The 25,638-nt window shown below is 39.4% G+C and overlaps 1 protein-coding gene across 2 annotated transcripts in view; it reads right to left on the reverse strand.

The window, feature by feature from the left end:
• The window catches only part of LOC131776415 (spectrin beta chain), a 42,019-nt gene extending 16,483 nt beyond the window's left edge, over positions 1–25,536 (reverse strand). Inside the window, exons 1-41 of one of the 2 annotated variants that reach the window (XM_059092580.2) lie at positions 24,962–25,536; positions 23,619–23,718; positions 22,990–23,057; positions 22,783–22,896; positions 21,935–22,005; positions 21,679–21,759; positions 21,112–21,227; positions 20,890–21,002; positions 20,067–20,251; positions 19,234–19,416; positions 18,384–18,426; positions 18,170–18,301; positions 17,841–17,923; positions 17,126–17,264; positions 16,233–16,439; positions 15,489–15,668; positions 14,879–15,079; positions 14,389–14,484; positions 13,726–13,839; positions 12,859–13,026; positions 12,596–12,642; positions 11,921–12,111; positions 11,299–11,414; positions 10,788–10,874; positions 9,577–9,648; positions 7,810–7,940; positions 7,462–7,521; positions 6,847–6,973; positions 6,292–6,356; positions 5,707–5,788; positions 5,327–5,404; positions 5,081–5,208; positions 4,576–4,735; positions 3,819–3,896; positions 3,408–3,547; positions 2,919–3,042; positions 2,116–2,262; positions 1,653–1,826; positions 1,099–1,319; positions 765–951; positions 51–251 (exon numbers count right to left, since the gene is read on the reverse strand). In XM_059092580.2, coding sequence (XP_058948563.2) covers positions 51–251; positions 765–951; positions 1,099–1,319; positions 1,653–1,826; positions 2,116–2,262; positions 2,919–3,042; positions 3,408–3,547; positions 3,819–3,896; positions 4,576–4,735; positions 5,081–5,208; positions 5,327–5,404; positions 5,707–5,788; positions 6,292–6,356; positions 6,847–6,973; positions 7,462–7,521; positions 7,810–7,940; positions 9,577–9,648; positions 10,788–10,874; positions 11,299–11,414; positions 11,921–12,111; positions 12,596–12,642; positions 12,859–13,026; positions 13,726–13,839; positions 14,389–14,484; positions 14,879–15,079; positions 15,489–15,668; positions 16,233–16,439; positions 17,126–17,264; positions 17,841–17,923; positions 18,170–18,301; positions 18,384–18,426; positions 19,234–19,416; positions 20,067–20,251; positions 20,890–21,002; positions 21,112–21,227; positions 21,679–21,759; positions 21,935–22,005; positions 22,783–22,896; positions 22,990–23,057; positions 23,619–23,718; positions 24,962–25,084 — 5,133 coding nt within the window. In that variant the 5' untranslated portion in view covers positions 25,085–25,536. The remainder of the gene's footprint in view (positions 1–50; positions 252–764; positions 952–1,098; positions 1,320–1,652; positions 1,827–2,115; positions 2,263–2,918; positions 3,043–3,407; positions 3,548–3,818; positions 3,897–4,575; positions 4,736–5,080; positions 5,209–5,326; positions 5,405–5,706; positions 5,789–6,291; positions 6,357–6,846; positions 6,974–7,461; positions 7,522–7,809; positions 7,941–9,576; positions 9,649–10,787; positions 10,875–11,298; positions 11,415–11,920; positions 12,112–12,595; positions 12,643–12,858; positions 13,027–13,725; positions 13,840–14,388; positions 14,485–14,878; positions 15,080–15,488; positions 15,669–16,232; positions 16,440–17,125; positions 17,265–17,840; positions 17,924–18,169; positions 18,302–18,383; positions 18,427–19,233; positions 19,417–20,066; positions 20,252–20,889; positions 21,003–21,111; positions 21,228–21,678; positions 21,760–21,934; positions 22,006–22,782; positions 22,897–22,989; positions 23,058–23,618; positions 23,719–24,961) is intronic. The other variant, XM_059092590.2, reaches the window with a different exon arrangement.
• Positions 25,537–25,638: the final 102 nt, after the last annotated feature.

Below are 25,638 nucleotides of genomic sequence, written 5' to 3' on the forward strand. Positions count from 1 at the left end.
TACCTTGCCCACCGGCGCTGCCAGCTATATAATAAAGTATATTTATTAACCTTCTGTGATTCCAGAGCGTCGCTAAGTCTTTGTTTTCGCTCAGCGGCAGCCTTCATGAGTAGTTCCCAACTCTCGTTCAGTTCCTCGCATCTTTCTTCTATTTCATCGGCTGCGTAATGATTGCTGTCGATCAAATCCTGACCGGAAGCTAGCACAGTGTCGATACGAAATTGATGGTTGGAAAGTTCATTTTCCAGTGCCTGAAAAGAAAAAAAATTACGATAATTGTTAAAAATAACTCCCAAAAGGATTGACAAAAACGGGCAAAGTTTGGAAGAAAGAAGCTCTACAAAAAACGACTGTGCTTAGTGACAGAGACGGAGGTTTCAACAACCTCAGCTGAAATCATCATTAGAATCAAGCGTTATGACTTTCGTTCAGGTTGTCGAGATGCCAATCACGGTGACGTCATGCAAGGCTCCTTTCTCCTGGCTCCTACACATTTCCTTTTCATTCAAAGAATAGAATTTGGTCTTGATCAGCTGATGAGATCTCGCTGAAAAGTTATTTATTCTCATCAACTGTTTTCTGAATAACATATGGACACTAAAAGGATAAATTACTGGTTAATCGCTCCTGGGAAGGAAGAACCTCCACACAAAAAAATGATTGACTTTACACTCCGAGGAGAGGAATTAAATCAAATTTGAAAAGATCCTAAGCTAAATGGATTTAAAAATTATATCTAAAAGGACGAAGAAGAAATGTTTTACCAAGTGTCTTTTCCGTAGTCTTTGAACTCCAATTAAACTCGTACCCAGGTCCTCCGAGGTTGCCATGGTCATGTGCTCTCGTATCCAGGCCATCTCCATTTCAATGTCATAAAAGAACTGGTGAAGACCGAGTGAGTCTTCAAGTTGTGACTGACGGTTGGAGGACAGTTCTTTCAGTTCGTCAAATCTGTGGAGAAAAAAAGTGACACGATCCTTAAACATTACCAGATCGTCATACATTTAACTAACATAATTTGGGCTTTAGTTACAGAAGATGATAAGATATAAATGTTGTGCGATAACTTTTTTCGGAAGAATATGAAAGTAACTGCACCTTTGCAATACATTCTCTGTTGCCTGCTCAATCTTCCCCGCATCAAAATGACCATCTTCGATCAAGACCTGGGCTTGGTCGCAAAGGGATTGGATCTGAGCGTCGTGAACCTCGATATCAGCCTCCACTCCTTGGTGTTTCTTGAGGAGGAACTTGACACTAGACAAGTCATGGCCCAGATCTTCAAGGGACATTAGTGTTTCAACTTCATTCATCCAAACCTGGTGAAATATTGGTAACCATTGAAGGTGGTGGGGAAAATAGTTGATTTAGTATCCTAAAAATGCAGTTCCGGTCTAGTAAATATTTTCAGTGAAGTGATTCTTATGCACCTGTGGGTTGTTTATTTTCCGCAATCCATTTTAACTGCGCGAGAAAGCCGTACAGTTTTAAATCAAATGAAATAAATTATGTATCAATGATAAATGAAATAAATCATGTTTCAATATCTGAGAGCATGGGTTCGAATCGCGTCGCAGCCTGAATTCTTACCGTGTTCTCTTCTATACCCAAAGACTCTGTTCTACTGTTTTTATTTTACTCGCTAAACCAACCTTGACGTCTTCCATAGCTCGGTTGAACTGTTGTTGCTGCTGAGCCTGCTGTAATCTGGAACCTTTATCAGCGGACTTGCTGACTAACTCGCTCCAACTTTCATTTAACCTTTCCAATAAGTCCTTAATTTCTTTAGAACCATAATGCCCTTCGCGAATCAACTTCTTCCCACTCTGAACAAATAATTTAAAATATACTTAAAACGTTTATAAACTCCCGCATTATTTCGAGGAAATTTCAGACAGATTAAGGTAAAACACAATTGTTCAAAAAGTACAACAGAACACTGGATCCAAAACTTTACGCAACCTGCTCTAACTCAACAAACGCAACCGCACAATTCTTTTAGACGTTAGATGTTAGGCATGCGCGATATATAATCGATTGGTTGAATAGGGTTATCTTCAGAAGGAACAGTCTGTTACCTGATAAAAAAGGAACATCGAGTCTTGGAAAACTTACCACGTTCACACTATCGAAGCCACCTTTGTTGGCTGCGATTTCGGCTTCAAATGCCTGGTGTCTCTGAAGTTTTCTCTGTATGTTGGTCAAATCTCTAAAAGATTCGTCTGTGGCAATCTGAAGTTTTTCTTGAATCCAAGCCTCAAACTGAAGAATAAAGGAATAGTTTCATTTTAAATTTTATAGATGAAACTCAATTATGTAACCATTCAAATGAAAGCTCCTAAGCAGTAATGAGGCACTGCGTATTATCCTGCACAGAGAATGTTTTAGATTCTAGATGAGATCAACAGTGTACGATAGAGTGGTATTGTTTTTTATGCCTTATTAAATAATTGAGATCTTACGAGCGCCTTGATTGGTTAAGTTCATTATATGAAAAGCAATAGACCACAATTTCTGCCGGTTTGCCGACTAACAATCCACGAGGAACGTTGGTAAGACACGAGAGAAGTTTGTAAATCACTCGCTTCCAGCTCGCCATAATTTTACGTCACTGGATAAAACCCTGGCACGTAACCCATTAAAATGAAAGCTACTCATAAGCAGTAATTTTTGACGTCCTTTTTATCATGTCGTTCAAGATAAACTATTCAGTTTGTGGTGAATTCCCAGAGTGAAAGCTGAGCTAGACTTTCAGGTGGTGCTGTTTATCATTTGATATAGGTAGCTCTAACTTGTAAGCAAGTGGATGGAAGTTCAGTAGAAAACATTGGTAGTGTGTTTATTATGCAAATCACAAAATTCAATCTTGGGCTGCGATGGAATAGCCGTCTACTGAGGTAAAATGTTAACGGAGTTACCTCTTGTGTATCTCTCTTGAAGTTCTGAAGCAGTTGAGATTGCTTTAAAGCTTGTCGTCTCTTAGCAGCCAGTTGTTTGACATTCTGTCTTCTTTTGTGGACTTCGTCTTTCCGTTTTGAAATCCTACAAGACATTAAGTTAAAAAAAAATGTCGAGATTAGAGTAAAGGGGTGCAAATCGAGGGCTCGTCTCGGTAGCTGGAATTTAATTTTTACCACAATTGGCAGTAATGTCGCAATCTGATTTGCCAATTTGCCGTTGTCGGTAAGAGTACAGAGCATGCTAAACCACTATCGCTATGTTACATTTGCATGTCTTAAAACTGACAAACGAGTTAAGAAGAAAGAAGTTAGACTTCAGTTTTCTCATCCCTAAGGTTGCCGTCAATAACACTATAGAGTTTAAATCTTTTGTCAATTCGCTTACGAGTTTAGTGCGGCTTAACAATTTGCCGCTTTTACATAACTAAGATGAGAAAAATGACGCACCATTGTCTGTCGCGGTGACCAGCGGTGACCAAGCTGTTCGCCATATCATTTAACGAGTGTAGCTTCTCTTCCTGTGCTGTCAGCGTCTTCTCAAAATTCTCATGTTGTTTCAGGAGCATTAGAACATCATCCACAGAATTCTGAAATCAGAGAGCAGATAAGTAAGTCCTTAGGACGCTGATGCTTTGGCATTTAAACTTCAAAAATTCTCCGCACGTTCTGCAATATATTTCCTACAGTTTTATTACTGAGAATTTATGTTCATTCAACTCCTCGTTATGTCTCTCTTTCTTCACATCACCATTTTACTTAAAAAAAACCTTGTTGCTCCTTCAATGAAAAAACTTTGAAAGCTGACAAACTCAGGCTGTCAAGTTGGATATTTAAATATTACAGTGAAAGAGTTCATACCCCGAGATCATCATTAGAGAGAAATGCCTCATGGGAAGCTGACAAGGAATCTACATATTCCGCATCTCGGATGAACGCCTGCAAAAAAGAAAAAATTTAAAGATATGATACACCGTTAAAAATTTTCCGACCCGATCCATGAAAAGTGGAACTCTTTTTTAGGGACATCTCTGATCAAGGGATGCAAAACTTGGTTCCATCTGAAGAAAGTGCTCAGTAATCTGTATCTCATACTTTCATTTAAAGGACACCTATACTCGGATGGCCACCCGAAAAGAAGGTTCACCATATTGGATGATAGGTGTGATAGGTGTCGCTAAGGCAGCTCCTGATACTTTGAAGCAGAGCATTGAGAAATCCGGATGTCAATGAATACGTTACCAATAATGCATATTCGGGAGACAGAGGACAGATTAAGGAAACGTACAAGCAATTAACCCTTTACACCCAAACATCATCATGCATTTTCTCTATTCTGTTGTCTCTACATTTCCTAAGTTGCTGACAAGGAGAACTTGGTTAACAATCAAGAGATTCTTTGGTAGGTGATCATTTCCTTTACTCTCGTGATCTTAAAGTGTGATATGGGGGTGATATTGTAAGGAGAAATTAGATGCTAGTCATTCTTAAGGGTTTAGGGATTAAGGGTGAAGGTTTCTTTCTGTTTGGTGCAATGATGTGACGGAGAGAGGCAAAACGACGGATACATCAGTGAAGACTACATGAAATTACTTCAGTTCAGGACTGAACAGCTTACCTGCAAATCTTGGCCTTCATTTAGTGCCTCATTCCTTTCAACCCAAGTGTCCTTCAGTGCTGCCTTCTCTTTCTTCAAAGCTGCTACTCTGTCCTTTAGCTGTCTCACTCGTGGGTTTGAGGCGACCATCCGCTGACCATATTCTATTAACTGGTCAAATCTGCGAAGAAACCAAGGGAACAAGTCAGCTCACAAGAGACACAAAGTACTGAGTGTCGTAAAACCCAACTTAAGGAGCCACACCGCAAATATGTAAAAAAATTTCCGCCTTTGTCCCCCCCCCCCTAACATCTGAATGGGGGAAAAAACCAAACCTTGCAGGGGGAGGCAGGGATGAGAGTGTGTGAATTTTAGGTCCATACCTAAACCTCAAAGTCTGAAAAGGAGAGTTTCGTTAAAAACCACGAATTCTGTATGAAATGTTTAAAAACCTTACTATAAATTATCACCTGAGTGATTCCATTTGAAAATGATTTCAATGTTTCTACGGCAATTTTGTCTTTACCTGTCGTTGTGGGTTTGAATATCTTCCCACTTTCCTTCGTGTTCTTGAAGAAGTTGTTTGGCGCTGTTCACGTCTTTCGGTGTGTCTCCAATTCTAAGCGACTCACGCATGTCTGAGGCCCAGGATAACTGAAAGGAAAGAGGAAACGCATTTTAAAACAGCTTCATCAGAAACAAGGTGATCTCAATCAATCGCGAAAGAAATAGAGAGAAAAGTCTGCGGTTAGACGTCTTCGCATGCTTTTACCAGATCTCTTGAATCAGCAAGGAAGCCCTGCTGACCGTACGCTTCATCCAGAACATTCTTTCTTTTACTTGCTTTACCCTAAAGAGTGAGAAAGAACAAAGATAAATATTGCTAAACGCTTAACGGTCTAAAATGACTCTGGGTCAGGCCCAAAACATATTTATTCCCTCGAACATTAACTCTCTGTGTTATATTTCAACTTCAAAGTTATTATAATTTCAATTTTCTCAGACTCGTAATGGAGAGCACTCCGACCCACGTTTCTATGACGTTGAAGGGTTTTTTCTGGACTGTTTCTTGAGGCAACCATGAAAAGACTTGACTTCATTCCATTATTCTCTCTCATCTTTATTAAAACAAAAAACTGAATTGAAACTCACCTTCAAGCCATTCCATAATCCAATAATTTCCGCTTCTTTAGCTTTGATCTGACGAGCTTGTCGAGGATGATGGGAAACAAGGCTGCAAAACAAAGTACGAGAGATCTTGCATGCACAGCGGTTAAACATCGGGCATGCGCGAGGGTATCAATTTTGGCCGGGTGTGCACCAATTCCCAATGCAAAATTCCAAAGAAAAACCATAACAAACCAACGCTGTCTCGTAAAATAAACGTAAAAAGATTGAAACATTCACAGGAAACTGTGACAGGAAAAAGCAGCAAGGAAAAGAAAACCCGAGAGTTTTCGAGCATAAAGCTGATTCAAGTACAGGTTTTTCACCCTTCTGTTTTGAGTTTTAACGAAAAAGTTATAGGCCTTGCGATCACCGTAACTTACTGGCTTATGTGGTTGTTTGTAACTTGTGTGAGACAATTAGTCCTGACAGCCTGAAAGCACGTCATCTTGTCATTACAAAGATCGCACATGCGCAGACGTTTGACCGCTGTCTTGATCAAGCATGCTGAACCAACCGCTGATAAAAGTTCGACAATCCCAAATAAACGATCAAAAATGTAAAACTTACGATTTTGCTTGGTCCTGTAACTTTACAAGTTTTTCTTCCACAGCAGCGAGATCTCTTTCGAAACCCTAAGAGAATTTAAATGTAGACAATATAAAGATAGGGCCGGTCGCGTGACTTACATGTAGTTTCATGTGGTATGTGTATTTTTATGCACTGATATTAGTCTTGACATTTGTGAAAGCGATCTGGGACTACTACGATTTTGGCTTTATTTTGTTTAGCCTAGAGCACGTTCACATTCTTAGCGATGCAGGACGCGCGTTTTTCCGCCCATGGGAAGATTTGAGACGAGTCGGGGAGAGATTTTCTGGGCTCTGGGACTCATTATCAGAGCCAGACCCCTTGCAGACCTCTCGCAGGCAACGCTTTACCCTTTAATTAGTCTGAAAACTCGTGTCATCCTCTAGGGCAATCTCACCGCTAAACTAAAACCAAGCGAAGCTAGTTCGCTCGCGCTTTTTTGGTGCTGCATAACTTTGGTTTGGGTTTCATGGACCTAGGTCAGTTTATGCTCTGTTCGAAGCTAGTTGTCACTTCTCGTTTTCACTGACTTACTTGGTGTCTCCTCTGTAAAGCTCTAACAGTCTCCAAATCTCGCCCAACGTCTCCATCGGACAAAATGGCATCCTTCTCTTGAATCCAGGACTTCATCTCTTCACAAGAGTCAAAGAACAACTCGACCCTAACCCCCCCCCCCAAAAAAAAAAGAAAAAGAAAAAGAAAAGAAACGCAAAATTCAATATCATTTTTTGTGAAGTAGAGAGGCACAGAGTATACATGTACATACAAGGACTAAACTTCCCCAACTTTCCCAGAAGTGACAAAATTTGACTTCTCCCTACAATTTCCACACTATTTCCAGCAAGCAGTTGATGAGAATACTCAAACTTATCAGTTAGAAGTTGTTATCTTGATCTTTCACCAAATTCTCGCAACTAATTTACGAGGAATTGTGTAGCAGTAAGAACGGAGAATTAACAATCAGATCTTGGGAGTTAAAGGGTTAACGCTTCAATGAAAGCGTTTCTTCGCCCGCAAGCAAGTTTGAGGCCTTATGCAACGCTGGAAGGCGAGAACTCTGCAAGTGGTCGGCCCAGATCCCTCACAGACCTCTCACAGGCAGTCGAAGCGCCTACAATGAGCGCCTGCTCGCACACCAGGTGTTCTTACCCATGTTTTTCACGCAGTTCCTCTTCTTTGGCTTTTTTTAAGCGCTGAAGATTTTCCCACCTTCAAGAAAAACACAAAGGGATACATAAGACCATGAGCTTAACTTGACAAGAACTCCCAGTCCTTAAAAAACAACAATCAAACCGTGTTTCTACAAGAGGAGGTTAGAGCAATTTTTTAATTGGGTGTCGGAAAAACCAAAACTATCTCAACGATCAGTCAGTCATCACAAGCCATCTGATTGGTTGAGAAGGTGGCGCGAGTCTTCTAAACCAATCACCAAGTGAAGAAGCAATCCCAGATTACCTTCAACACTAAATAAAAAAATTGTTCTTATTTAACTCTTACATGTCGTTTATGTCCTTCCTCCTTTTCTTCACTGCAGCCGAATGCCTGTGATCCGTGTCTATCAGCTGATCTGCTAACGAGTTTATCTCAGCTATACGGTTGCTGTTAGCTGTTAGCTCTGTCGTGAGACCCTGTGTACACAGTTTAAAAGGCAAACAGGCTTTACAACTTTCTCTCATTTTTTCCCCTGATGTAGGCACTGGTGCAATAGATGTGCTTTTAACACGTCACGGAACAGGTGCGTTTGCTACTGTGAAAAGACACGAATCTTCTCTATAACCCCTTCACTCCTGTAACTCAATATCGACTCTCCTCAATTTCTGCTTTACATTTCTCTTTCGGAACCGGTCATTATTTTTCGTCTGTGGAGGGAGAGGGGATCGGAATGTTTTTTCGGGCGGGATCACATAGTTGTCAGGGGTAATGGCGGGGGAATCAATCGTCGCGAACATAGTAGAAGGGGACGGCTATGAGAAGTGACTGCCAATGAGGGAGATCGTTAGAATACTACAAGCCTCATTTGGGATCGGGTAAATTTTATTGCGACAGCCAAACCCCCCCCCCCGGCGTTAAATAATGATTGAGCTCTTATTTTTGATAATATCTCTTGATGTCAATTCAAACAATATGCACTAATTGATAACTTTTTCTTAATTCTTTACATCATCTTTCTGCTTGACAACGTATCGAGATGGTAGGGATAAATTACAAATTGGTTACTCCAAGGAGTGAAGGAGTTAAATTTGAGGATGTTTGAAACAGCACTTTGTGCGATAGTGCCTCACACAAATGGACAAGAACTGTGATAACATTTGAGGAAGAATAGCACAGATCTGACACAAAACAAACATCGTGTACAGTTGTGAAACAGAAACAGCCCGAAATAAAAAAAAAGAGAAAAAAGGTCCAGTAAAATTGTTCATGGTCACGATGTCCTGGATTCTCCGTTCAGTAAAAACTGAAGCTGAATCATAGATCATAGAGAAAACTAACGTGTAGCGCCTGCCACTGGAATTGCGTTCTCGTTGAACGAAAGTACATTTTCCATTCAAAAACTTAAGTTCTATACAGAACGAAACACGTTCCAACTTTCACACCGCAAAGCATTCTCTCTTCTCATCTACTATTGGATCATATTAGTTTAGAGAAACTTTTCAACTTTTTACGTCTATTTATTGGCTGACTTTCCCGTTTCTGGTACAGAATTAAGAATAGAGGCGTACTTGAAATCGTTCTCTGCTTTTCCATGGCAGGATTACATGACGAGCTAAAATAACGCGAAAGGCCACTTTTCGTTTGACTGTGGAGAACCATCTTTACCTTTGTGACTGTAGGTTCAGTAAGAGTTCGTTCCAACCAAATTAGAGTATGCTGGGTTAAAGCTTAGAACCTATGTGCAACACAGTAACACAAGACAACACAAAAATATTACAGAAGTTTAGAACGTAAGCATTGTTACATACAGATAGAGCTCATTTCGATTGAGTTTCGTAAAACCAAAATAAAAGCCTAAAGCGCGGGAAAACGCGGGCGACCAAGTCGTGATTGGTTTTAGTCTTGCATCTGATTGGTTGAGAGATCGGCGCCCGTTTTTCTGGACCAATCAGACCGAAGTGCAGCAAAACATAGCAATCTCGAATTTCTTTCGATACTCGATTGAAAATTGCTCTAAAACGTAATTAGCAACACAAAAATGCACAAAGATGAAGAGAGCAGAAAAAAAGGAATCAAAAGTTACAAACATGACAGATTAGCTGAAGACTCTACCTCAATATTTTTGCGGATGACATGAATGTCGTTGTCTGATTCAGACGCACTGTTGTAAGTAAGCTGACTTTCCTGATTAGTCGAAGCAAAACGTTAAATTACAAATGTTAGAACGATCAAAAGCTGAAAATTAAGGTTGTAGGACACCGGACTGATGTGCGTGAGGTCGTGGGTTCGAGCCCCAGTCTGGATTAACCCTTAGGGTCTTAAAATAACTGAGGAGAATGTGCTACCTTTGCCATGACAAATGCAAATGAGTAGACATTCAAATCTTCTTAGATGAGGACGACAAACCGCAGGCATCGTCTCGTACATCTTCTCTCTACTGATTAGCAGGGGGCGTTAAAGAACCCACGCACTTCTCGCAAAGAGTAGGGAATGTACCTACCGGTGTTTTGGCCTTGTTTCCAAAAATTCCTAAATTGGGGACACCTGCGGAATAATCTTTCTACAGAGGGTAAATTACTCAATACAGTCAGGCCAAAGTCCCCCAAAGAGTGTTACAAAGCGCATTAGAGCAAATTAATACGGAGAATGCGCTTTATAAATGCATCATCACGATCACTGTCGTTAATATTAGGTATCACTGTTAGGCTGCAATAAGAGACTGACTCTTACAACTACCTGTAGAGTTCACTTCGGTTTCCTGAACATGAAGCGAGCAAGTAGTGTTGTTCTTCCAAGTCGGGTTGCTGATCTTTCACAAGTAACCATCCCCCCCCCACCCCTCCTCCCAGAAGTTTTCCTTTAACAGTTTTATCAACCAATACTTCTATTAACTCCAGAATGAAGAGAGGTGCTTTCAAAATACAGTGCCTAACTTAAGAGCATGACGGACTATTCGACCTACAATAAACATATTCCATTATTTGACTAAGTTATTAACTAAGGATCCAGGGCGAGGCGTTTAGTAGCGCGAGGCACTTGAGGAAGTTGTAATATAATCCCAGACCACTATATTTTCGCGCGGTCAATCCATTTTCATGTACGTGTTCCATCGTGGACACGTCATTAAAATAATTTAACAGATAAAGGTAGGAAGAATCAATGTCAGTATGTGAACAAATACGCATCTACCCCTCCCCAAACCCAACATTAACCTTTACTTGTCATCAGTTCACTGTTGTCGAGTTAAGGGAGGGGTAGGTGCAGAGTTTCTCAGATACTAATATTGATCCAGTAGGAAATGGGATATCAATAAGGAATCAAACCTTGTTTTTCATCCAAAACTCGATATCATCACATTCATGACTGAAGTGAAAATATTTGATGGAGTTCTCCAGATTCTCACGGCGAATCTATAAAGTGAATTCAATCAAGGTTAGACAAAATGTTTTCAGAAGAAATAAAATCTCAAAAACACTGGAGAATAACTAAACAACAAGAATAGAGAAATTTCCACTGAGTGTCGAAAGTATTCCGCGATTGATTTGCTTTTCCTTTACTTTGCTCTGTGATTGGTTTGCTTTCCCTTTACTTTGCTCTGTGATTGGTCCAGAAAACTCGCGCCACTCTCTCACCAATCAGATACAAAACTAAAACCACTCGCGACTTAGTCGTCCGCGTTTTGCCGCGCTTTAGGTAGTTTGTATATATATATATATTTTTTAAAGCTCTCATTGGCTCTTAAACGTATTTCCCTTTCTTCTGATTGGCCGTTGTAATAGCTTTGGTTTTCTGCGACACTCAGTCGAAAAGTACTCTATGAAACGTACACAATACCTCGGCCATTTCCACCAGTCTTGAGTACATGTTCTGCAGTGAGATCTGACGCGTAGCAACGTTGTCGCGATCAAAATGGGCCGTGAAATGACGTCTAACTGGTCGGCGAGATTTTCCTATAAGAATCATTGAAAGTATTTTGATCAAAATTCTGAAAGGTCTTCTCTTCACACTTGTGAAGTGATTGTAATCATTAACGCAGTCGTAAAGCCCAATTATAGTAATGATTCAATTCAAAGGTGATTCTACCTTTACAGAATTAGCTTTCGAGCAGAGCCTCATTACTAGTGCTGAAAGATGCGCGTTTCTCTGCTCGCGGGAAGATTTGAGACGAGTCGGGGAGAGATTTGCTGGGGGTCTCGCACTAATAGACACATTGCAGACCCCTTGCTGGCTCGCGTTGACCAAAGCCACTTTCATGCCCGTGCGCAAATGATGAGGGCTTACTCGCAAGCTATTACAGTATCTGGATGAAACCCTATTAGCCATTGCGTAGTTTTCCATAAAGTATAATTGTAGATGTCGTACAAGTTGGCTCTAACTTATTTTCCTAGTTGTAAAAACTCAAATGAACGCTACGAAACAATACTTTCAAGAGGAAGGTTCCAAAGCTACTATCAACCTTTCTTTTCAGGAGTTTTGACTTTCACTTCCCTTTGCTTCTGAATCTTGACTTTCTTCTTCACTTTTCGTTTTACCAAAACCTTCTCGGGAACGATGACCTTCTGTTTTGTCGTTTTCTTTACTGTTCTGGCCTCAATCTCTTTAACGTAGTTAGCAGGGACGTAACCTGCTTCTTTGGAGGTCAAACGCCTGAAGAGAAGAAAAAAAATCAAAGATTAAGGACACTTGTGGTCGTTCTATCTTCAAATCTAATCATATTACGGGGCTCTTTCAACCCTTTTACTCCCAAGATTCATTAGTAATTCACCTCGCAGTCTGTCACTCAAGTTCTCATGAAATAAGTATCGGGTCAACAAATACACATGTAATCCTCTCGTTGATATTTTTCTTTATTCTCATCACTTGTCTGCTTGTATTGATAGTATAAATAGAAATTCTGTCTTGGTCACTCATGAGAGTTAAGGGGTACCAGTCCACCGGGCTCGTTTTACTTTCGGTTTCTCCCTACCTTTTGAACTGTCCTGAAGGAAATGTCGCCTAACCAAGTGTGGGTTTTTGCAAACGAGATCTACTAGCGTGATCAGGCTACATTTGAAAGACCATGAGCATTTGGTTCGACTCAAAATAAAGAATAAAAGATTGCTGAAATAAACTGTTAGGAAATTTGTTGTACCTCACACTCCACCAATCTTTGTTCGTCTTTGAAATCAAAAAGAATACCTAAATATAAAAACAAAAATGTAAATATCACGTTATAGTCTCAAAACTATAAATGCTAACAAGCGCAAAAAAACACTGAGCTTTATGACCAGAGAATAAGGGTCGCAAAACTGGCGAATTTCGCTGCAAATTTAATGGCTAACATTTTATATAATCGCCTGGAACCAAAACTGTCGCAACTCCCCCCTCCCACACTTCATTTTCACCCCTTCTCACCTCTCCCTTGGTAATTTTAAGCCCTTGTCCGGCAAATGGGTGCAGAGCTTTTACTTGTGGGACTTTAATTTCCTGTACAACGTCTTTCATAACTTCTCTTTCTACGGTTTCCTCGACTTCTTCGTCCGTCTCCACCTCAGCTTCCTCTTCATACAGTTCCACCTTTGTCTAGAGAGAAAGAAAACAAGAAAATAAAAAATATGTTTTTCCGTCTCGTCACGAGCTGTGGGACAAAGAAATATCCTAAATCTCCAAGAGGAATCGAACCTCAGGCCTTCGAATTCCACACCCCGATGCTCTACCATTGAGCCTCAGAGACTATGGTGCACCTGGCCCTTGCTGCGTTCGTGTGGTACACGCGCCCTGAATACTGCTAGGATTTGCACTGTCGAAAGCTCCATGAGAGTTAATAAAATAAAAAGATGGTAAATCACACGGTGATGAAATGAAGGACGATGTTTTTCGTTTTGTCACGAGCGTGAGGCGAAGAAAAATTCTGAGAACCCAGTAAGGAATTGATGCGAGGCGAATTCCACGCTCTGATGCTACCTCACTGGGCCACAGAGACTCAATAGTGAGCCAGGCCTTTTAGTACAAGGTTCACATGTGACACGCGTCCTTTATACTGCTAAGATCATCAATAATCAGAAAAGGATTAACGTAAGTATCTGAACAACTACGCACCGACATTTACCCTAAGTTGTTCTCAGTTGATTGTTGTTGGGTTAGGGAGGAGTAAGTGCGCAGTTGCTGAGGTACTGACATTGATCCCAGAAAATGTAAAAATGTAAAAATGTAACAAGAAGAAATGGCAGTGAGTCATGCAAAGCGATGAAGAAAAGGACTATCAAATAGTCCTCTGCTCACCTGAACCGCCTGTTCGTTACTCTCCATCAGTTTACTTTGTTCCCTCAAGCGATTCATGTCATCAGCAAAACCTTTAATCTCGTCTATCACGTTCGTGTGTCGCTGCAGCAAGGACTACAAAACAACCAGAAGAAAATGTCAGCTAATGTTCGACGGAATGTCATAATTGCGGAGGGATCATATCACAAAGTGGTGTGAAGGGTACAATTGCAATGATGAGGGGTTATAAGACCAAAACCTAACACTTACAACAGCCGTCAGATTAATAGTACTTAACATAGGTAACCAATCAGAACTCAAAGCACGTGTAAATATCGAAACCTCTACGGTAAGCCGGTTTCCTACAAAGCCTCTCTGTAATACCCGCTTTCTGATAAGCTCTCTTCCAACCTCATCACCATGATCAAAACTGTAAAAGAGTTCTTTTACTACCGAGCCGATAAGCCTAATATTCATAAATACCAAATAAATATCATAAGCTTAACTCTTTCACTTCCAAGATCTTACAAGTATATTCTCCTTACAGTCTGTCATACAATTCTTATGATGCTAATTTAAAGAATTTGGTACTGGATCAACAAATAATTCTCGAAATAAATAAACGACCCATGGGTTTTGTACACAGCCGTGCTGGAAATTGATTCTTGGAATTTCTGTACCCACCATTGCACTCTGTTCGTCCCTGCCATAATCTTCACTGCTCGCGACGTACATTTTCTCTTTCATCCAAGATTCCGCGTCATTAGAATCTGAGTAATACTAAATACAGAACAGAGAGAACATTTTCATCGTTTATTTCTATGAATTGCAAAATAATCATTCACTCAGTCATTCACTCACCCACCGAACAATGTTCCCATCCACCCTCCCACCACTCTCTCGCTCACTTACCTATTCATTCATTCAATCACTCATTCCGTCAGTCAATCAGGCATTTATTTAGTTCGTCGGTCAGCCAGTCAGTCATCCATTCCGTCCGTCAGTCAGTCAGTCATTAATTGATTCGCTCATCAGTTCATTACGTCAGTCATTCCTTCGGTTAATCAGCCAGTCCAAGCTTGGTCACCTGCTTAAACCGTCTGTTGGTCAGAAGCAGAAAGCGAGCCAATCACTCAGACAGCCCGCTACCCTGCCTCAAAAAAGCACCTCATACCTGCAGTGATTGTGCAGCATCTTTTAATCTTTCTGATCTTGTGATTAAAAGTTCTCTTAGTTTCATCCAGTTGTTCTGCAGCTGTTTAATCTTTGCTCTGATCTCTTTAGAAGCGTAGTGACTTCTGTCAACGAGCGACTGCCCTTTGGCGCAGACTGTTTCACAATGCGCAAAACGGCCACTTAACTCTGCTTCTAGAGCCTATTGAGTTAAAACAACAATTAACACAGAAACAAAGCGGAAACTATCTCTCCCAAAGCTGCAAAAAGGAATTTCCAGTCAGACAAGAACGGATTTTCTCATTATAAAAGGAAATAAACACTTTGGGCGTCGAAGATAAAACTGAAATTTTAACGGAAAGTCCACGCACCAAACATCTTTCAGCACATGCTTGATTTTGTTGTAATTCGCATAAAAATTAAGGAGTGGACAATGTCTAGCGTGCGTCCATCCAATTCGGGATTGCTTCTATAACATAGCGAGATATTTTTCACGCTGAAAAGTCGCTTCTCTGTACTGATAAAAGCGCTTGTCGAATTCGGTCGTTCTTGGTTTTAGCAACATGCGACAACAAACAGATACATTCAACCAATTCTCTGTCGCAGCTAACCTTGTGTTTCTGTTGGAGTCTTGTCAAGCTTATCAGATCGTTTCCAACATCTTTTGAAGAGAGGACTTTTTCCGTTTCTTTGACGAACATCTCCTCTTCCTCCATGTCTCCAAAGAATTTGTAAAGTCTCAGGGAATCTTCAAGCCTTGCGCGACGCTCCTTTCCCAGCTGAATTAACGCCTGTGGACGAAAACGATTTAACATGAAATCAAGTAATAAGCCGCCGACTATTTCTTATTTTCATACCACTTTCAAACTTATTGATAACCATGTTAATGTAAAATAAGTTTCATTAACTCTTATTTTCCCATGAGTGACCAAGACAGAGTTTTTCCTAACAATATCAATACAAAATCAAGCAGGCAACTAATGAGAATAAAGAATAATATCACTTAGGGGGTAAAAGTTGATCCAATACCAAATTTTGCAGGCCAACATCATAATTGTACTGCAGACAGTAGGGAGAATTACTAAAGAGATCTTGAGAGTGAAGTGGAGGCCTAGGCTCCGCTGATAAATTGTGACTCTTGCAATCGCATTTTCCGCATTTTTAGGGCAATTCCAATTTCAGTTTCTTTGTTGTTTCTAACAGTCAAACAATTTGAACAAAGTGGAGGAGAGTTGTGTGTTAGGAGCCCAATGACATTTGTGTGAAGGCTACAAGCAGATAGCCAGCGCATGGTAGACGGATTTATCTGCTACCCGGCTGCCATTGAAACCCCTGTGTAAGATTCAGTTATATACCTCAAATGCTTGAGCAAGAAGTGACTGTCTTTCTTTGATGACCCGATTTTCTGGATGCTTTGCTTTGATAAATCTCTGCGCCACGTTGTTGATTCTCTGGACACTTTCTCCTTGAGATTGGATTTGCGATTCAATTAAACTGTGCTTGTGGAGAAGATTTTCCACATCTAACAGATGCTTGCCGTAGTCCTCAGATCTCACAGCCGACTGCAAAACAGAATGGCACTTAGAACTTGGGTTAAAAGAGGGGATTTCGATCTGCTGTCGTAAGCGTAGTCACAAAGGCTTGGTGGCTTGGTGGCTTGGTGGCGAGCGTGGCCTAGTGGTTAGGGCGCTGCACTTGTAAGCCGGAGGTCCCGGGTTCAAGTCCTCCTCCCTGCCACTGGATGGATTTGTCTTCGGTGGCCCTGAATTCAACTCCTGCACGCTTTGTAAATAGCCAACTGGTCTGCCTCCTACCAGTTGGGGTTTTTAACGAGTTTCTGTTCATTTACGATATTTGTTTCCTTATTTACAGTGTCCCCAATTAGCACAGCAGTGCTAAAAATACACTGACACTTAAATAAAGTTATTATTATTATTATTATTAAGCACAAAAGAGGATATCAAAGAGTTCGATGGCAAACTAAAGCACAAAAAGGAAACCGTCTAAAGCGCGGATTCTCTATATTAGATCTGCGCCGGACACGAGCATTTCTTACCCCGCGAGAAAAGTGTGAGTCCTTATACGTACAGCGAGAGATCTGCTAAGAGAACGCTGGAAAACCACCCCCCGACTCGTATCCAACCTTTCCGCGGGCGGAGAAACACGCGCAGCACTAATAACGAGGGCCTGCTTGAAGGTTACGGAGAACGTAATGTAACATAGATCGTATTCGTTATCCAGCTAGTACCTCAATATCCTGCATGTCACCGTGTGCACCATCCATTTCTCTGAACAAACCGACAAGATCCTTAAAACCCACCAGAGTTGAACGCTTCGCCTCTAACATACCGATCAGCTTGTCCCATTTGGTCATAATAACCTCTTCTCTGTAACACAAAATCAGATTGGGTCAGATACCTTGACAGAGCTCTTTAGAGCAAAGATCTCTGCGTCTGTTCTGTTAAAAGAGCTAACGTAATGAAATGCGCTATAAAAGCTTCTCCTTCCGCCTAGAAAGCCTGTTTCTAAAGTTCCTGGCAGGGCATGATAACAGCGCGGAGTGAAATAGGAAAGAAGGCTTAAGACGGGGGCGTGACCTTTCCACGATGGTGGATTCATAGGAAGGGTTCTGGGGATCCAATTCCTTCCCACTTCGCCCTCAAAGTCGATAGATTTTTAAATATGTTTTGTTTTTTTTCCTTAGCAAACATAACAGTAATGTATTTATATTTAAAATTTTATTGTTATCGACATATGTAAAAATACCGAATTCTAGATTCCATTGTAAATGGATTCTAGCACTTGAAATAAAGATATTATCACTATCATTATTATTATTATTATTATTATTATTATTACAATTATCATTATCAACATTATCAGTTCCATTTTTTACGTCGAGTTTGGGTCTAGCGATTGAGTTTGATACTCTTTGTAGTGGTGGTTTTGGCAGATCACCATACCTTGCACTGATAACATCAGATCTGTGGTAATCTTCATCAATTAGTTCCTGGGCCAAGTCAAAGACCATTTGAAAACGTTCTTCCTGCAAATCACAAAGGTAAGTGTTTAATAGCAATCAATATTTTTTGTCATACTGCAAGCACTTTTGTCCTAACACATGCATTTAATGCGTGTTGATTGATTGCGTGCACTGAACTGCGTGCAGTTTTGCAATGCATTTGCGTTTAATACCACGGAGTGTGCGTGTCGTTTGCGTGTGCTGCGTCGGGTTTCTCGCCAGAAGACACACACACAAGAAACTGGAAACTTACAGGTTATTATCACTCACCCTGGCCTTGACGTCGGTACTTATGGCTTCGTGGCGTTTAAAAGCTGCCTCTACGGTCGCCGCGTCTTGACCCAATGCCTCTCCTTCCAGAACATGCATCATATCATCCAACCAAGACTCGCGAAGGGAAGCCTGAAAATTCAAACATACAGAAGCCGTCGTTAATGAAACACACACACACGAAAAAAAATCTCATAGTTGCTGAACTCTTTACCTTTCTTTCGAACTTGTCAGCTAGTTTTTCAAGCATCTCTTGCCTAGGAACAGCAAAGACATTTCATCAAAAACAATTCAAATTCACGAGAGAACGTGTTTCAGCATGACTCATGCCATCATCGGTTCATTGTGTCGTATCCGTTGACTTTGCTTTTACACGTTTCATAAAAATTACGTTATCAGATTAATCGAATCACGATATTTGAAATTAGAGACATTACAATAACTTAGGCAAACACTCGCCGAAACATGTCTTCAAAATGTTTTCTCTTGAATTTGAAATTTATTTTGTTCACAGTGTCATCCCAAGTTATGGAAGCATTACGTTCAGAAATAACTTCATGAGGCTCTTACGGTGTTGTAGATAGGTCATAATGGAGTTTATACCTCTAGCCTTGTGCTTACCTTCTTAAAATGACACTTTTCGTTCCCCCCGAAGAAAAGTTAGTTGTCATACGTAATTGGTATTCGATAGAGAAATTTTCAATGAGTTTTATAAATAATGCGGGATTTCATTGGTTTTGCTTTGCTTCGCTCTGTGATTGGTTCAGAAAACTCGCGTTACTCTCTCAACCAATCAGATACAACGCCAACACCAATCACGACTTGGTCGCCGCGATTTCCCGCGGTTTGCTTCCTTTCCCCAGTATATGCTGGAAACGTGTCACATAAGAACCTTGTATATAGCCCCACCAACAAGTAGGTTGTCTTAAGCTCGCTCCTGGGAGCATTCATACACGAAATCTTAGGGCGTATATTCGACGATGGTAATTATCAGCAGTGCACATGACTCCAAAATGCAAGGCATCTCCGAAGAAGGGAGACACTCTCTTAAGTAAATACAATACCTTATCAATTCCTGGCGTAGTGCCATTTCTCTGTCATGTTCAGCACTCTCCATAACCTGCCACGCCCTGTTGATGTCCATCACCAATTTACCCTCAGGGGGTATGTAAGGTTGTTGATTGTTACCCTTTCGTTTCGTTTGTAAGCTGAAGAGGTGGGCTTCGATATTCACTCGTTCTGAGTATCTGATGTTGGGAGGAAAAATAATAACGACTTAGAAAAAAAAAAGTGATCAGAAGACCAGCAGTTACAAAAGGCAAATAAAGGAATCAGCTATTCTTCACATAAGCTCAAACAAATCAAGGAAAGTCTGTTATTAGGTCAGAATGAAACAGTTAAGGAACAAATATCTTAAATTATTTTGGAATTTTGCCAATGCAGCCATCTACAAAGTGAAAATTCAAAATTGCAAAAGAATACTGCAATTGTCATAATTAAAAATTTGACCTGTTTTTCCAATACTTTAAAGGAGTATTATGGCAACCTAACCTTCACGACCATTGCCAGGTCTCAAAAAGCTCATAATGCAACGCGATCTAAATAATGGCTACAAAAAAGACTAATATACCCATAAATTGACAATATTCCACTCCCTGACATCAATATGCACACTCTCCATATTGTTCTCTATAAATTTCCTATGATGCTAACAAGGAGAATTTGTTTAATAATCATGAGCTTGTTTTGTTGGTGATCATAATCTTTATTCTCATGAGCTTTATGATTCATTCACTAGTAATACTTAGAGGAGAAGTTAAAGGCTGGTCACTCTTAAGGGTTGAAGGGCTACATCAGCTTTGAACAATTTAAAATTAGTTTATGCAAGTCAACTTACTTTGGTGGCTTTTCAACTGTTCTGAAATGCTTAAATAATGCCATCTCCCTCTGAACTGCTACCATAGACTTCTGGAATGGCCTACCAAGCTCTACAATCTTAGTGTTAAGCCAGTTTAACAAGTCTGACACCATCTGTTCATACGTCTTCTCCATCTGTTCCACCTCCATTAAAATCCCAAGGATCTGTAGTCAGAATGATCAAATCCAGAGATTTTCATTTTGAACAAAAAAAGTCTATCATGTCAATATTTAGCTGAGTGAGTGATTGAAAAGAGACTACAGCGTGTCACTAAGGTTCGCCTAGATGCACAGGTAAGCATGTGCACTGTACATTCTAGAATTAAGCAGCAGGCCCTCTTTAACATGGCTGCAGGATGTGAGTTTCTCTGCCCAGAGGAAGATTTGAGATGAGTTGGGGAAAGATTAACTGGGGCTCTGGCACTAAAGGCAGTGCTAATTGCTGTGGCTTAGAAATTTTTCATGCTGATGCAACAGACGAAACAAGAATTTGTCATAACAAAATTTGTCCTTTGATTTTGTTGGGACAATTCTAGTTTTGTCTGCCAGTTCAGAAAGGTCCAAAGTAACAGATTTCTACCCACTTAAACAAGATAACTGAGAGCTGGTTAACTAGAAGTAGAACTTGTTCCCATTCTGTTCCAAGTCTCCAATGGTTTATTTTCTCTCCTCTTACTATATCCCTTGTCAATGGTTTAAAGCTTCACTGCTGCTTCAAAAAGAGAACTCATGCACAAGAGATGCTGTAACTGTGATATGGAATACTTTTAATAAGAATCATAAAATTCTTAAATGTCTTGCACCTTTGCAATACGTCTTCCTCCTGTTTCTTCTGTCTTCATTTTGGCAAAATATTGATAATACATTGACACATATGTCATGATGGACTTCTCATCTGGCCGTGGGCAGTCCACATCTGAAGAGAAATTATTGGAAAAGACAAACAAACTAATCAAGTGACTGAGAAAGACTTGAATCTCAAATGCAAACAGTAATCACAAAGAAAAAAAATAATGGTAAACAACCTTCTGCATCCAATAGTTTGGCAATTCCTAATCTCTCCTCCGCAACATTGAAAGCATTGTTCAAGTTTGCCTCATGCTGGCTGGGGCGTAGGGTACCATAGTTTATTATATCAGGTCTGGAAAAAGGGGGAAAAATTTATACAAAATATTTAGGTTGAAATTTTAACACCTAACACAGTAATACACTCAACTTCAAAAGGTTATTACAGGTTAATAAAGTTTATTGTTATATGCGGGAGTATTAATCAAATAGCATTCACAAAAATTCTGTAATCTGATTAGCTGTGAGTAGGAGGAATGGCCTAACAGATTGTCCCCATAAACAAAGTAATACTAGAACATGTGTCTGTCTCACTGTTAAGTTTTGAACAGTTGACAACGAGTGGATATTTACTAAAACACTTAATATTATTTACTCCTGATTTCTATACATGATAGAAAGCTCCAGCTCAATTTGAAACCAATTTGAGATCTGGGAATGGTAGGGTTAGAAGCAACTGTTGTACAATCACATATAAATTAATGTTGTTATAAACATCATTTGAGGTGATGTCAGGATAAAATTACCTGTGTTTATGAATGAGAGCATTAAAAGCCAAACCATTTCTCCAGCTTGTGGTAAAATTTTGGATGTCAACTCCAGGATACCTTTGAGATAATAATAACAACAATAAAACAATTTTCTTTATTATGGAGTTAAGATTGTACAAAACATTTGGCTGGTGGTAAAATATGTTCCAGTTGCAGTGTAACAGTGTTTGTAACATTTACTTACAAGTGTCTAGGAAGTTCTGTATATTATTTAAGTCAAATATGATCTTACCCTCTTGTCATTCTTTGACACCAAAGCAGGAGGGCCTCTTTGGCAGACTTTTTCTCCTGAGACATTTCATCCTAAAAACGTAAAGTCACTTGTTTTGTGAAATAAGCCTGACTGTGTGATGAAAAGTATGGTGGGAAATCTCTAATCAGGGGAATGCAAACTTTGGTCTAGGGTAGATGTTCAGAAATTATTTGCATTCTTTTGAAGGAACACTTTTTCTGGGTCTAAATACCCACTTTTAATCCTTTAACCCTTTCACTCCCACAAGTGACCAAGACAGAATTTCTCCTTACAACATCAATACAATATCAAGCAGGCAAGTGATGAGAATAGAGAAGAATGTCAATTATGGGATTATTAGTTGATCCAATAGCAAATTCTCTGAACTAACATCATAAGAATTGTATGGCAGATTGTAAGGAGAATTACTAATTAGATCTTGGGAGTGAAAGGGTTAAACCCAGAGAGTGACCAGCATGTATTTTCTCCTTACATTTATGTGGCTGATTCATTTATTAAGATCACTAGAAAAAGCAAAATGATCGCCAACCCTAAGAAACTTTCACTGTTAAACAAATTATCCTTGTTAGTACCAAAGGGATGTACAAGTATGAAAAAACTATAGAGATAATTGATATTGGTGTTTGGGTGTCAAGAGTTATCTCCATTTAGGAAACAACTTAACTGCTCAAAATTTCAAAAATACACAGTGAATTTTATTTTGATGTACACATGACAATAACCTTTTATCTTTGTATGTGAAGATCTATAAAAAACTCTTACTGCATGCAGTACAGAAATGAGGGAGGGTTCTATTGTTTTGTGAATATTTAAATATATCATTATACCTGATAGGAAATATCTGCAATTTGGAATCGCAGAATAATCATCCAAATCACAGCTAGGATTAAACGTTCATTGCCATCCACTATATCTTCTGCTCCAATGCTCTCAAGCTTCACCTGCATTTACAGCATAAATATAAAGAAAATATCACATATAATATCCATAATGTTATCAAACAGGAGATGAAAGTTCTGTGGAATCAGACTTACAGAGCGCTGTAGAAATTCAAGGGCTTTGTTCACATTTTCAATCTTATGCACCCTAAGCTTTCCACGAGCTGCAAGGACAAAGTATTCAGTGGTAAGTTGTAATGAACAGTAGCAAATGAACTAATAATAATTTCCAACTAAGACCTTGACCCTCAAACTTCAACGATTTAGTTAGAAATTCTCCCCTCAATTTTACAGACATTACATGTAATACAGTAAATGGTCTGAACCTGGGTATAACATTTGATAGTGTAGTCTGATTACTCAGGTGAGTGTAATCCTGAGAAGGACTGTTGTCGGTAATGATGACAATCTGAGCAGATAAGCAAATAGTTATGTCTGTCAAAAGTTCTCTAAGTCTTGTTTATATTAACTCGTTTAAATTTGTATAAACTTGTTCAAATTTGTTCTTAGAACATTTGACTGACAACAACTAGTCACTTGAATCTGATGATACCTTCTGCTCAGGTTGTCAAAATATCAGTCACCACTATTGACAACATTACATGTACTTTGTTTATCAGTTCAGAGAGTTTGATCTAAGCCACTTAACCCACTTAATGATTATGTTTACACATTGTATTGAGAAGTAAACTCCAAAAATTATGTATAAAAATTAGCTGTCTTACCAATTTTTCCCAGTTTTTCACCAGAAATAATCTCAAGAAGAGAAATTAATAATCTGCCATCAGATAGGTCAGTGAATAGGTCATCTACATGGCTGTTGTGCTAGAACAAATCAAAATTCATGTCAAATGCATTGTTTTAACCGTCCACATGTACACAAGGAATCAATTTGAAAATGATAACTTTTAAACAATAACCCAACTTTCCATGCTTGGCACATACGTATTCACTATTATTTGCATGGACTGGATTTGAACCAATAGTTTGACGTACACATGAAAGCAGAATTTTCAAAAATTCCACTCCAGAGAGAGTTTTTTAAAAGTTCCATTATCAGTAATCATTTTTATTGGATACTTGTGGACAGAAACCATATCCATAGAAAACAGCTGCATTTTCAAATGAAAACAGATACATTTGGATGTGGCTTTAACCATTCAAGCCCAAAGAGCACCTTGTGCAGTAAATACATGTAATTTCTCTTTACACAACAATGAATCAAATATTGAGGTCGAGAGAATAGAAGAAATGATCCTTAACTAAAGAAGCTCTTGATTGTAAAGAAAATTCTCTCTGTCAATAACATAGAAAATGTATGGGGAACAGTATTGAGAATTTATGCATTGGTGTTAGTGTGTAAAGGTTCAAATGGCAAAACCCCAAGGAAGGGGGTCCCAACCTCCCTTAGCTTTGACAGGTATGTGCTCCAAAGGAGGGTATGCTTTTTTCTGAATGAGAAGACTTGAATGATTATAGCTGTTAAAATCTAAATTTAAACATTTTGTTTAAACATGAAAGTTGAGGTTGATATAACATAGTCTAATGGTCTTGAAGAGGGTTAAATAGGGATTTTATCTGAAAAGAAATACATGAAATGTAGCCCCACAAATATCTTTTGCAAAGGTGCTGAAAATAAAATAAACTTTTTGGGTTTAATTTTTCCAAGGATGCCAACTGATACCTACTATTTTTGGGAGGGTAAGAAAAAAAATTTTGCCCAAGAAATGACAGACTTAGATGAGGAGACTTCTAAAGCTACACACATCCTTCCATACTTGTACCTTGTAACTTCGCACGTGAAGACAAGTCAAGGCAAACTTGTCAGAGAACACCTATGCCATGTTTAAAAAGTTCAGCTTGTTTATACTAGAAAGTTCTTTAAAGCTAGATCAAAATACAGCTTTGAAGAAGACCTCTTGCGACAAAAAAAAAATTCCCTTCGGCACGCTCAACATGTAAAATTAATTCCTAAATAGAAGAGGTAAAGTTACTATCAACAAAATTGGTATTCAAATATTCCGGTGGAGGCTTTGCTCATGTCAAGATCACATCGAGATAAACTCACCTTGTCAAGAAAGGAATTAACCCACTTAGTGAAAGTTTTCTTTTGAGAGTTGATTCGTTCATTTTTCAACGCTCTTATCCTGTCTTTTTCGAAGGTCGGTGTTGGTGGAGGAATATAAGACATAATTGTGTGTCCAAGTCGATGTAAAAGAAAATCCTGATCAAACTTTTGAACCGCGAACTGTAAACAGTTTTGTATCTCGCGCCTTACTAATTACTGTGTGAGAGCACATTCGTCGCTCCAGTCCATCATATCATGGATATATGGTTATGTTTAACGCCAATAAAATTTCCTTTCGCAGTTCATCCTCCTTAGTGTATCCTTTCCTGTCAGTATAGATAGAAAGCTTCGTGCAGTTAAAGAGAATCCTAATTAGTAAAATTATTCCAAATGTTGACCTTACGACGAGCAAATCACAAGCGATGTTTATGTGATCCTTAACTGCCAAGAGCGTACAAACAAACCACAAGACTTCTTCCAATTAAAACGTCCTGAAGACCCATCCAATATTTATAAATGATTATGATCATAAACCAAGGAAAGCAATATCAGAAGCTGCTAGGAAACGAGGAACGCTTCCATAAGCGTGACACGATAGCGTAATGGAATGTTGGTATCGAGTTCGAATTCTCGCACTTCCTTATTAGGAGTGATTGACAGAAAGCATACATGTTTGA

Source organism: Pocillopora verrucosa, chromosome 13 (genome assembly GCF_036669915.1).
Source record: "Pocillopora verrucosa isolate sample1 chromosome 13, ASM3666991v2, whole genome shotgun sequence".
In the NCBI taxonomy this organism is placed as follows: Eukaryota; Metazoa; Cnidaria; class Anthozoa; order Scleractinia; family Pocilloporidae; genus Pocillopora; species Pocillopora verrucosa.